This window comes from Parambassis ranga, chromosome 2, assembly GCF_900634625.1.
Source record: "Parambassis ranga chromosome 2, fParRan2.1, whole genome shotgun sequence".
In the NCBI taxonomy this organism is placed as follows: domain Eukaryota; kingdom Metazoa; phylum Chordata; class Actinopteri; family Ambassidae; genus Parambassis; species Parambassis ranga.
The window spans coordinates 8401463-8414317 of NC_041023.1; the positions used below are offsets into that span (position 1 = coordinate 8401463).

At 43.7% G+C, this 12855-nt stretch overlaps 1 protein-coding gene across 1 annotated transcript in view; it reads right to left on the reverse strand.

The window, feature by feature from the left end:
• Positions 1 to 12855, reverse strand: part of osbpl10a (oxysterol binding protein-like 10a) — a 43574-nt gene that overhangs the window by 14934 nt on the left and 15785 nt on the right. The window contains exons 5-6 of the mRNA XM_028400219.1: positions 9089 to 9286; positions 3210 to 3441 (exon numbers count right to left, since the gene is read on the reverse strand). Coding sequence (XP_028256020.1) covers positions 3210 to 3441; positions 9089 to 9286 — 430 coding nt within the window. The remainder of the gene's footprint in view (positions 1 to 3209; positions 3442 to 9088; positions 9287 to 12855) is intronic.

Sequence of the window (12855 nt, forward strand, 5' to 3'; positions counted from 1 at the left end):
TGCAGAAATATGAGAAATGAACATCCTGTGCAGTCTGTGTCATACTCTCATCTCTCTGCAGGTATAGAGACACCTAGAAGTACTCCTGCCTGTGCTGCCTTCACCCACAGAGGAGGGACTGTCACCTTTATCAGGGTCAACATTTGAATCGACCAATGTGAAAACTACACTACGGGATAAATGTGGTATTTCGAGAGCTATAATCAGCAAACACATCTAGGGTGTTTGCAGTCCATTAAAAGTGCTTGTTTTTTTCCTTTTGTTTAATAACATAATTAATAGAAGCTCTTTTTCTTTTAAGGAGAAAAAAGCTTCTAAGATCAGTTTCATGCTGCAGACAGAGAGGAAGAAGGAAGACAGTTATTTAGCTGTAAACACAAACAGCATCATCAGATAACAGCAAAAACAGGCACTTTCAGTGGACAGTGGAAAAACGCATCCCGTGATTATGATTGCTGATTCAAGCGTTTCTGTGAAGCCCTTTTCAGACTAATATCCTGTGAATGTAAACATGTTAACTCTATAAAACTTCCTGAATTAAAGGCGTCAGACACACATCGGTGTTGGAGTAGATCTTATTTCAAAGTGCTGCTAATGGAGCAGTTGCAGACAGCATTCTCACCTCCACTCCCAACACTCACATTGGTTTAAAAGTCTAACGCACTGAGAGGCTGTTCTTTGATGCCCATTAGCTGTGCTGACACAGGTCGACAGGCTGCTGGGCCCCGAGGCCGCTCTGCCTCCACAAAATGTGCTGAAAGCGCCCTCAGGCCAGAACTCCACTTTGGTCAACTGACAGTTTGACTGACAGTAACCTGAAGAGTGTGAGTGATCCTGCAGAGAGCAGCTGTTTCTACCTGCAGGTGAGCGAGCTGTGGTCTGGTAAATGAGGTAAATGAATTTCCTGAGAATCAGTGGGAATAAAATATGTCATGTGTTTTTATGCTCTACAGATTCTGAGATGTCACAGTAAAGCACCAGAAGCAGAGACTCTCGTTGAGCTAGGAGGGGGGGGGGGTGTTTGGACCATTGGATCGAGGCATGCAGGTGAATCAAAAGGCCGTCACAGATCAAACAGTGGACACACAAACACTCATGCAGAACATGTTTCCAATGGCTTTTTCTTCCATTTCTGGGCGGTGACATCATTTCAGACCCCACATGTGGTGCCTTTCAAAATAAGACATGCCACTTCTCCTTGTGGTTAATCAGGGTTCTCATATTATAAGCTGCAAAGGGAGTAAGATTTCCTTTATGGATTTTTACTTCCTTAAAGGAAAAAGTGTGACAGAAGGGAAGGGTCAGGCTTAAAGCTCTTTATGGCAGTGGCAGAGAGGGGAGGGGGATCCGAGAAGAGCTAGCGTGAGCAGAAACGATCCTGTGTGACATAAGCTGATAATATTCTGTCTGGTTTGTGACTGGCAGGTTTTAGTTTACTCTCTTAGAGCTGACTCAAACAAGCTGGTCTAGTTTTGTAATGACAACAGGAGCCCGGAGGGACCAACGTGCGAGCCAAGCTCAGTCCAACCTCATGCTAGGCTCTACCAAAGAGTCATCTTGCCCATGCAATGCCAGTGCTTTCTTTTTGTGGGCGTAAAAATTCCATTCAACCAGCCAGCCTTTATCAGCTGCATATTAAAATATACAATACATCAAATATGCTGGGGAGCCGCAAGACCCAGCACTCGGCTGACCCGAGGACCCTGACAACACAACTCCTCACTGAGGTGTGGGGGATACATGCCGGAAGCGGGGAGCAACTGGATCCCCACAGGATTTATCAGCCAGGCAGCGGAAGGAAAGAGGTTTGTACTTGCGGCCCGGCGGTCCCACTCCACACCACCCCCTGTCTGACGAACAGGTACAGGGCAGGGTGACTGCTGTCGCAAAAAGAAGACCAACAAACTGTGAGGACGGGCGGACTCAGGAGGGGGAAAAAAAAAAAAAACTCAAAACGACCTCTGCAAAGGCACAGATGCAGGTGAACCACAACCTCTTGGCAGTGGTGGATGACTTTAAAGGGACAATTCACTCCACAAAAAAATGAATTTTCCTTTGGCCTGCAGGGCAGCAAACGCCACGCAGTGATGACAACGGGCTGAAGAGCTAAGCTTGGCAAGGAAAAGTCTCTTTACTGTGGTGTATAGAGACCAACAGCTAGAAAAGTTAGCTTACAGTTATGCTGATGAAGCCGTTTTTAACCTGTTTAAACATCAAAATGCATGATTGACAATGCTGTCTTTGCTGCCATCACTAATGTTGTTGTTGTGGATTTTCTGGAGGTAATAGGTCATGTTTTCTGAAAAGTTTTTCAAGCTAATGATATCTTAAAGGCTAAACCATCTATCGCAGATGCTGCTAACACTGCAGGCCACAGGAAAAATATCTCTTTACATCAGCTTCACACCTCTGTCTTAGAAAACATTTATTGTGCTGTTTAACCTGGACACCATGAATGGATTACAGATATCCTTCTTCACTTATTTCAACGTTTAATGGATTTCACCTTTTCTTAATCTACCTTCAGCCTTCCTAATCCTTATCGTTGGTGTTATGCCAATAGAACCACCCTCAGGCTGCAAATGGTTGAAATTGAAAGAACTTTATTGGATCCATAGTGATCTGGCACAGAGAGGGTTAAACATGGCAGAGGTCTGACATTTGAGGCACCAGTGTGGATTCCTTTGGCAAAGACTCGATCCTTTGAGGAGATTTAGAAGTGCATAGTCATTATTTATATTTACTCTTTCACACATAAACCCTGATTATTATTTTTAAATCCGACATGCATGTACGAAGAAATTGTGAAAATGCTTTTAGGGGTTTTGTAAACAATACTGACGATAAAACTCATTTTCATACACACTTCACATTCATGCTTGTACTTTTTTAAGGGACTGTTGACATTGGACAGACACAAAAATGAATGGAAAACATCACAGAACAATGCTCATAGCCATGACAAAAAAGAAACAGAAATGAAACACATTTAACACACAAATGCAACAGTCAACAACATTTACTACAAACATTTAAGTTCATGGTACCCATGAGGCAAGGACAAGAGCCACAGTCGAGCTGCCCCAGCTGCGCCTTGCCGCTGGAGCTGGGCTCAGGAGGAGGAGACTGAAAAGACACAGGGGAAAGGGGAGATGGAGGGGTTGGGGGCTCCAGTAGCAGCACTGGAATGGGGCCCGCGGCCGACTCACCGGAGGGGGCAGCGTGGTTGCGCTGGGAGGCCTGGGATTGAGGCGGCGCCTGGCTGTGGCTCTGAGTCTGTTGGAGGATGTTCAGGCACTCTCCCAGGCAGCTGAGCGTGGCGGCTGATGTTGCTTTGAGCAGCAGCAGGTCCTGGTCCAGGCAGGAGACCGGACCTTTGGTGGGCAGAGAGTCGATGGAGTGGACGAGGGTCTTCTGTTGGCCCTCTGCCTGTGACATCACCTGACAAACACAGTAAAACAAAGACGCCCTGTGAGCTCTAATCACAACAGTATTTAAAAACCCACTTCCTCTAGTCGGCTTTATGATAATTCTCATAAAAAAAAATCAGACCCTTTAAACCAGACAGCTTGAATTTACATTGGTTTGTTAGCAGCAGGATGAACCCAGAGACTGTGGATGAATTAGATGCTCAGATTACAATGACTCAGACAAAGACTCAGTCTTGACTACAGGCAGCAACTGATCTACATCTGCTCCAAGACAGAAAGAATGAAGACATAACCCCTTTCACCCAGGAAGTTTCCCTCAGACACACGCAGCTCGTCTCTGTATGACTCATATCTCCACAGTCTAAATGTATCACAAAAGAAAAGAAGACGAAGTCTCGCTGGCGGTAATAAGCTTCTCTCGGGGCTAATGAAACTGGGTTGTTTATCAGCCTGAAAATGTTGTATTCATTAATATTGTATGGCTTCACAAACACTCGTCCTCCGCACACACTTCAGTGCCACATCTGTCGCCACACGAGTCATTGAAAAGCTGTTGCTTACTTCTATGAGAGTATGAGAGGGAACTTATTTTTACATTCTAGATATGAATGTTATTACCATGAAACGCCCCCGCAGGTGCCTCGAAGCCGCTCGAACTTCTGCGTCGTTCCACTGTTGAGCTCATCTTATTGTTGGAATCTCCTTATCATCTATAACTGCTTCCGTATAGTCAACAAGAAGTTTGCAAAATTACCGGCGCAGGTGCGCCTAATCAACCAATCACAGTGGACCAGGTGAGACTCCGGAAGATGCATATATATATATGGGTCTGGCTTACTGGCTGGCTACTAAAAAATCTGGCTACTAAAAAATGTCCCAGTTCCCAAATACTTCCAGCGGTAAATAAGCTCAACATGTTGCTGGGATCAAATTCAGAATGTCGCCTTTTCTGTTTTAATTAAGGGTTTGATTTATTTCTATTCTGAGCTCATGTGCCTGTGGTTGAGATGAGATGATAATGATGATGTCCTCCTACATCTGATCAGTTTCTGTCATATATAGTTACATTTATATAATATACTTGTAGCTTCAGCACAGAACACAAAGAGGGAATGTAAATATTAATAACTAGTACTAATAATGCCAGAATCCAGAGCCTGTCTAAGGGTCTGTATTTTTCGCTAAAGCAGTCTGTAGCAAGTAGCAACGAAAGTTGGGAGAGCAAATGTGTTGCTATGCAACCTTAAGTAACTCAAAAACCACTGAAATAACACAGCTTACTGAGGTTTATGGTGCTCAGTAAAAAGCAGAAAAAAAAAATATGTGATATTTATACACGGACATGGAAAAAGGCCATGTTATTATTACACGTGTCAAGAAGAGGTCAATATAAGGTCAGGAAGAATAATGCAACCACTCAGAATACAGTTAAAAACATAGATGAGAGCTCATTTGCTTTATAAGCTAATCCGATCTCAGAGTCAGGCTTACTGGTAGTTCCTAGAATTCATCAAAGTAGAATGGGAGGACGAGCCTTTAGCTATCAGGCACTGATTCTATGGAACCACGTCCACCTTTAAGACCAGACCTGCAACCTTTCTAGTCTAAACTGCAGTGTGTAGAGAAGTTAGGTATAGATACAGTCACTTGTTGACATGGCCTCAGCCACAGGTATAGGGGCTGATAATTTCCTAACATTTAGCATAGCTATGCTGCCACAGGCCTACACTGTTGGAGGACACAAACATGATGCACTGAGCAGTTCTCTGTCTCCCTCATCCCCTCTGACCCTCTTACCTCTCCTCTTTTCTCATCAGCCTGATTCTTTCTCTCTCTCTCTCTCTCGCTCGCTCTCTCTCTAGGTCTCTCTCTGCCTCCAGACATGCATGCTGGCCTGCTGTGGTTGTTCCAATTATATTATTTATTAACTAATGATGTATACATCCACTATAATATAAACACAGTATTTTCAGCTTGCATCAACAACCTGCCATGTTTGTTCTGTTATGTATGTTGCTTGTAAAAGGGAGTTCAGGCTCTGTAAAGCAGCTTGAGACAATTCTAATTGTAAAAATACGCAATATAAATATAACTGAATTGAATAAGCAGGTGAGACATAAACATAAAGGAACATTAAATAACTGTAGCAGACAAGTCAGCGAGGCTGCAGCCTTACAGTAATGGCAGTTCCACACACAGACACACAAACAGGACCAGTGATGTTTCCAGAAATAGCCTAACCCCAATGATCCAGCTCTGCCGCGGCAGTGTGAGTGCCCAGTGGTGCTGCTGCACTGAGAGCTGAGGTGTTTGATGAGTCCACATCAGCCGGCTGTGACAAGCTGGCTATGGAGAGACGGATATGTGGTCTGACTCTTACCGTCACACACCCACTAAGGAGACAGACGCATGCACGGACAGACAGACAGATGGGAAGTGACAGCATCAAAATGGCCTCAACATTCGAAACAAGACTTCACCAATATACTGGTGCTGCCTCTCAGTGAAGACAGAACTAAGGGGGTCAGATCTTCAGTCTACATTGCATGCCAATACAGAATGCATTCAGGAAACTGAAAACAATTGAGAATAAAAATCATTTAGATTTAAACAGATGGAAGGAGGAAAATAAAGCCTGGGTTTAAATAATCTCCCTGTGCTGCTGGGTTCATGCTGCATCTCTGCACTTCCTGCCTGCTGTTAGGATGGTTCAGTGAGTGTTGGTGGGGCATCGACTGGGCCGAGCTGAGGAGGGAGATCATGTGAAGATTCACTGAGGTGTAAAAGAGCGCTTTCAGCTGAGGCAGAGCGGTGCAACCATCTCACAAAAAGCAACACAATGATGTTTATGAATGTTATCAGCCACAGAGAGCAGAAAAAAGTACAACAAAACATCCCCGATGCTGCTGTTTGATCATAAATCCATGATGTAATCAGCACGCAGCAGCTTTCTGCTCTCCGCTGAGTACAGTCGAGTATAAATCAAAGCGTAAGCAGGCTCCTTTACTGTCGACTTCCTCCGGCATCCTCCGGCCTCTATCTCTGCCAGACCGGTCAGACAATTTTATTGGCCTGTTGTGAATAAAGGAAGGAATAAATGAATAAAGGAAAACCACAAATGACGAGAAGATGGGAGGAAAGAGAGATGGAGCTAGATGATGGCAAATATGAATCAGGTCACAAGAAACAGCAACACCTCCCAAAAAATATGCAGATGAATCACACCTCACAGGGGGCCTTGTTTTCTCCGTCTGTGGAGAAAACGCAGACAGAGAAGTGTTTGTTTTGCCTAACGATCACACCATCTGCTAGGTATTTAGTCAAACTGTCCCAGGTTCACCTGAGAAGACACACTCTCCTGAGAGGTTAGAAAATGCTTCTCCACTCACACTGCTCACTGGTTGCTCCTTTCTGTCGTAGAGTGAAATCATTTTGAAGAAGATATTCTCAGCACACACACACACAGCATGGTGCATCTGAATGGGGAATTTAACAACTTGAAGCCAGCCAGGTCCCCAACCAGCAAGAAATGGCTTGAAAGAAAAGAGCTGAGCATAGAATACTGATTCATCATCAGTCTCACATGAAGAGGAAGTTTTCAGTAAACAGTTTAGCTAATGTTTCTACTCCCCAGTGAGGCGGCACCGCAGAGCAAGGTGCTCAGATCCCGCTGTGAGGTTTCAATCACACGACAGCTTATTAGGCAGGTACGTTTCTTATGTTTGGAAGGCTCCACACAAATCTGCTTTGTCCCAATCTGCTTTGCTTTGTTGTTCTGCAGCGAGGATCACATATCTACAGGTGAGAGACCGTCCTCCAATCACTGTAACCTTCAGCTGAACAACAAGGTCGGACTCTAACAGCTAAAAGTGCCCAAACAACGACATCTAAAGAAGAAGAAGAACAGCTTGCAGCCAAAACAATGGAAAAAAGCTGCATATTAACAGGATCCAGCTTGTTCTTTTTACACTATTGTTCATTGGCTCATCTGTTGTGGACTGATTATCAGATAAAACTAATGACTAGAACCCAATCCAATCATCTAGGGCCAGGCAGACAATAGACTGCGCTGTATATTTGACGGGGCTGATGAAAAGTCAATACTTGTGATTTATATCATTTTTCATGTACAAAGTCTAACCATCCACTTTTTCCTGTGATACAGGGTCACAGAGGGGCTGGAGACTATCCCAGCTGTCAGCGGGTGAGAGGTAGTGTACGCCCTGGACAGCTCACCAGGTCACACTCACACCTACAGCCAAGTCTGAGTCCCCAATTAATTCTGTCTGTAACGCCGGAGTACCTAGAGAAAACCCACAGAGGCATTGGGGGGGACGTGTAATGACCAAGCTGACCAAGGCTGCTCTGATTGGTCAGCACTAAAAGCAGCACCACCTTTGTTTTGTTGAGTTCTTGTTAATAAAGCAGACATTTAAAAATTAATCAAGAAAGTGTGTCATGCTTTAGGATTGCAATGGTGATGTAGCTATGTATCCTTGTGTAAATAAGCTCTTCAGCATTTTCCATGATGGCTGACATAACTCCTTCCCCCATCAGCTTCTATTTTTCTCCTCTGAACCAACACTTTACATGGACAGGAGTGTTTTACATTTAGACAGCCTCTTGTCTCTCCTTGTCCACAATGATCCCTCCTCCTTCACCGCTAAGTCATCTTATCTCCATAATTCAGCGGCCAGATGCACAGCTGCCTGGCAACCATTTAAAAGACAACATTTAGGTTTTAAACAAAAGCTAATGGCTCCATAGTTTGCCAGCCAGGAGTACAATCATGTCTTCATCATGTCTTAATCATCTTCGCTTCACAAACCCAACTTCAGGCCTAATCTCTGGCAATTAATCACTATAAAATAACCACCGACAGCCTATTAAGAAGGGAGGAGGGAAAAAACATTCTCTTAGAAGATAAGAGTGAAAGACTCTCTTGCTGTATGGAGATGTGGCAGATGAGGAAGAAGAGGTAACCAGAAGTGACATGTCTGGTGACTGAGGCAGAGGAAATTAATGAGGTTCAAACTAAGGCAAAACTGATAGGAAATTTCAAGTGGAGAGATTTTAAATGAGCTGACAAGTGTTTGCAAACTCTTGTGGAAATAATAATAAAACTGTTTAATGTACTTTACACACTTATACTGCACATTCAGACGTTAGCCGCCCAGTATTGTGTGCTCTGTATTGATGAGGGGGCTGTTTCTTTTCTCCACTTTGACCCTGATTCCTCAACAGCTCTCCCCTCTGTCACCCGCCATGTAAATCAGTATTGATATATACAATAAAAATGCCAACAAAGCTGAACTTACAGTGAGGAGCGAGCATTCTGCAGGCAGTGTCAGAGCTGCCAGAAATATCTGCTGAACTCACTGCACCAGTGTCCCACCTGAGAGCAGTGCAAAGGCTCTGAAGACAGCTCTGTGTGGATCAAACCTTTGTTTGTCTCTGAAAACATGTTCATTCAGTTTATGGTGTCCCAGTTCTCTATGGGATAGAGGGACAAAGTGTTTGGCTACAACTATGATGAACTAAAGTAAGTTCAAACTTGTACATTAACTTGTACATTAACCTTTTTATCTCTTAACAGGCAAGAACATTCCAAAATGTTAATGGCACTGCTTTGACACCCTGCCTGCATCCTCACTCACCTCTTTAACCTCCAGCAGCCGTCCTGGATACTGAGTTTTGGCCCGTCGAGCTGCAGCTGGAGATTTGTGGTGTGTGATGGTGACGATGTTGCTGGGCGAGGCCGTGTGGCTCAGGTGCCTCTGGGAACCCGGGGATGAAGACGGGGTGAGGTGAGGCAGGAGGGAGAAGCTACGGGTCCGACCCGAGGACGAAGAGCCCTGAGGGGGGAGAGAGAGAGAGAGAATTTAAAACACATCAGGAAAACAGAATGAGAAAATATAAAGAATGCTTTTAGAAAATTATCTTGCTAACAAGGTCCTCTGAGGAATCATGGAGCTCTGTTCCTCAAATAGAAAAAGTTACATATTAGATTTGTGCAGATTAGAGGAGCTTTTATGTTTATGAGGCTCTTTGACTTTCTTTGACAGAGAGGAGAGTTACAGTCACATGCCGTCTGCAGCAGGTAACTATTTTTGGCAAAATCCACTTCTCCTTCTCTGTAATCCTGTTTTCATCCATCCATTTCTGAACCTGCTGTGAAAAAAAAACCCACACAGACATAGGGAGAACAGCGCAGACCCAGGAACCGGAACCAGGAACCATCTTGCTGTGAGGTAGCAGTGCTAATCACTCTCACATGACCCACACAAACCTGAAGGTTTATGTTAGGTATTAGGTCCTGTTCACACCTGGCAGCATCATGCACTGATGATCCAAACCAACAAGGGCACTCGGGCTATATGTGGGTCATCAGGACGGACCAGCACTTAGCTGACGTCCTCCGTACGTACACTTTTTTAGATGAATTGGTTTTATGTTATATCATTTTGGGCAAAACACCAACAAGTTGATGTTTAGGCTTCTGCTTGCAGCTCTTTATAGAGCCTTAACACAGCAGCAGTATCCCAAAGCAGCCTTTATTTAACCATTTCCTTTAAAAACAGACCTTTATTCTGTGCTAATTTGCTAATATCCACAAAGAGACCACAGAGCAAAGCAGTACATCCTCCTCAGGGAACCAAAATGCTTGTATCTGTGTGTTTGAGAGTTATGCAGGGCTAACACTAGGTTAATAGTAAAAGAGAATGTTCTACCTTAAAAAGAACACCTAAAGTGTCTTCAAGTCGCTGTTAAATAACTTTAAAAATTAACTCAAAGTTAACCTGTTGCTTCTCATCCTGACACAATCAAATTAAAAGGTGCCACGAATGAGTCATGTAACGACAGAATCATCCTTTTGTTGTTTTGTTTCTCTCCAAGCCGAAGCTAAGGTCGCATCACATCTGTCATGGTGATGCCTCCTTCCCTTCCCCTCTGTGACTCTTGTCTCTTCAGCTCGCTGACCTCTTCTCACACTGGCAACTATGTCAGACCATCCTCTCTCTCTCTCTCTCTGTTCTGTCTTTTAGTTTACTGCACCACAGAGAAAGAGAGACAGGGCACCGGATATTTATCCCTGAGTAGAGCACAGAGGTCTGTGGCCACTGCAGCGGTGGAAATAAAATAGATCAAATAAACAGCTCGCTGGGAGAGGGGGAAAAAATGGCCTTCGTTTTGAAGCTATGCTGCTCACTCTGCAGGGAAGCAAGAGGTCAAACCCATGACTAACCTGTCACAGTAACATATAATAACCTAAGAGGATAAATGCTTCGCTTACATAACAAACACAAAAGCAACAAAACTGAAAAGAAATAACATTAATATGTCTGTGAGAATATTTTCCTTGTGATTAGATGCATCCAAAACACTAAATAGAGGGAGTAATAGTAGGTCGCTCATTGTGTAATCATTTTAACAGAAAATAATCAGCTTACAGGAGAGAACACTGTTGTATTGTGCAGGCCTAAGCCACGAGCCGTGAGTAAGCAGAACAGAGACAGCATTTCTGGAGTGTGAACAGATAGACACGTCCTCCAAAACTGGCACAGGGCCCCAAGCGTTTCAATAAGGTGGAACCGAAAGAAGCGAGAAAATTCAAAAACGCACAGCAGGTGGACAAATACACAGGCGAAGTATTAAAAGCTGGATGAGCAAACGTCTCTCTCTCACTTTTAAATTTAGCCCAATTTGTGAAAAAGTCTGTACGTGAGTGCACCTGTGGTAATTTAACAGGCATTGCAGTACACTTCCTGTTCAGGGGTTTAAAAAATCCTGACGCCTGCTGCTTCTCACAGGTGCTCTGCTGGTCTCTGGACGTGGGCGGACTTGATCCAGCGTGAGGCAAGCGTGGGTAGACTGTACAACGGTCAGCGGCTGATCTGTCACTTTCTGCACCTCAGGGAGCAACGCTAATTATATTCCATAGTAATCTTTGACAGAAGGGTTTAAAATAGTTCAATACCTGCACACAGGTACTCTCACAGTTATCAACAGAAGGTAATATGTAGCAAACAGGCTTAACTGTGACATTCTCTCCTTATTTTTTATTATCATCTGCGCATGGCTCCTTCACTCAGGCAGAAACAACTTTACCACTGTGATTCAAAGTCCTCAGTTTGATCCTTTCTGTCAGAAGCTGCTGCTGCTGCTGTGTGCACATGTTGTTAAAAACAAAACAGCGACTGGCCAGTTTATCAGCCTGCTAATCAGCTTGACAAAGCTTGCTGTGCTCTGGCTCTGCAGCAGTGAGCTCAGAAAACACACAGCACATCGGCCATACAGATTATTTTCTATCAGAGATGTTCAGGTGTAAAGTTACATTCAGCTGTCCTTGGACAGAGAGCAACTACAGGTCAGACCGCTGCATGATGAATGGACGCTGTGCATGTAATGGGAGAAGGTTCAAGTGAATGTAAAACGGGTCTGAGGGACCTAAACTGGCTATTAGAACACAGTCTAATTCAGCTCCGGCAATTCCATTATTTTGAAAATTTCCCAATCTTTCTGTGCAGTCTACTCTAATAGAAAAGCAATATTCATCCAGCCTAAAGTCTAATACACGGTGATACCTTTTCACTTTCGCTCTTATTTTTATAAATGGCTTCGCTGGTTTTATCTGTGACACAGTCTGAAAGCAGGACACACCACAGCAACCACAGCGGCGGCTCAGCTGTGGCTGGAAAGAGGAAACCGGGCTTGCTGACTCCACCAGCTGTGACCTCTGATAAATCGGTGGCACCGCAAGGAACAAGGTCAAACTCCCCAACAGAGATAAGAGTGTCTGCTCATTTATTTAAGAGTTATTGCTTTGTTTCCAGCAAGCATGAGTGTTACAGTGCAAACGGTTTGTTTACAGTCTTTCTTTTTACAATATGACAATATGCGTGTGACATTTTTTGCATAAAGTAGATGAAACATTTTACCACAGTTTTAAATGAAGTAATAGTTTATCCTGAGACCATTTCATTTAGACTTTTAGCGTTTTTTAAAGTGGACAAAAATTGCACTAAAACCCACTAACATCTAACTTTAGCCTGCTAAAGGAAAGCATTAAAATGACACAGTGGTCACATGGGTATACCAGCTGCAGGTCTGACTCATTTTTGTTTATAGTACACCTCCATCTCCTTCCCATCTCAGCCACAGAGCTCCGTTTCCATTCATTGCTATTTAATGGAAATCAAATATGTTGTGAAAAGTAGCTTTTATATCTGCTTCGATTTATTTAAGTGCATAAACGCTGATTACAGTGTAAGAGTGAGTGTCAGGACTTCACACTTTAGGAGGACTGAAAGGAAACCTGCCACCAAAAGCTCATCTTTTTTACCCTCTGAGACATCAGTGTGATATTTTGTCAAAATTACTTGATGCATTATTGAGTCATGGGTCACAACATTTGCCCTCTGAC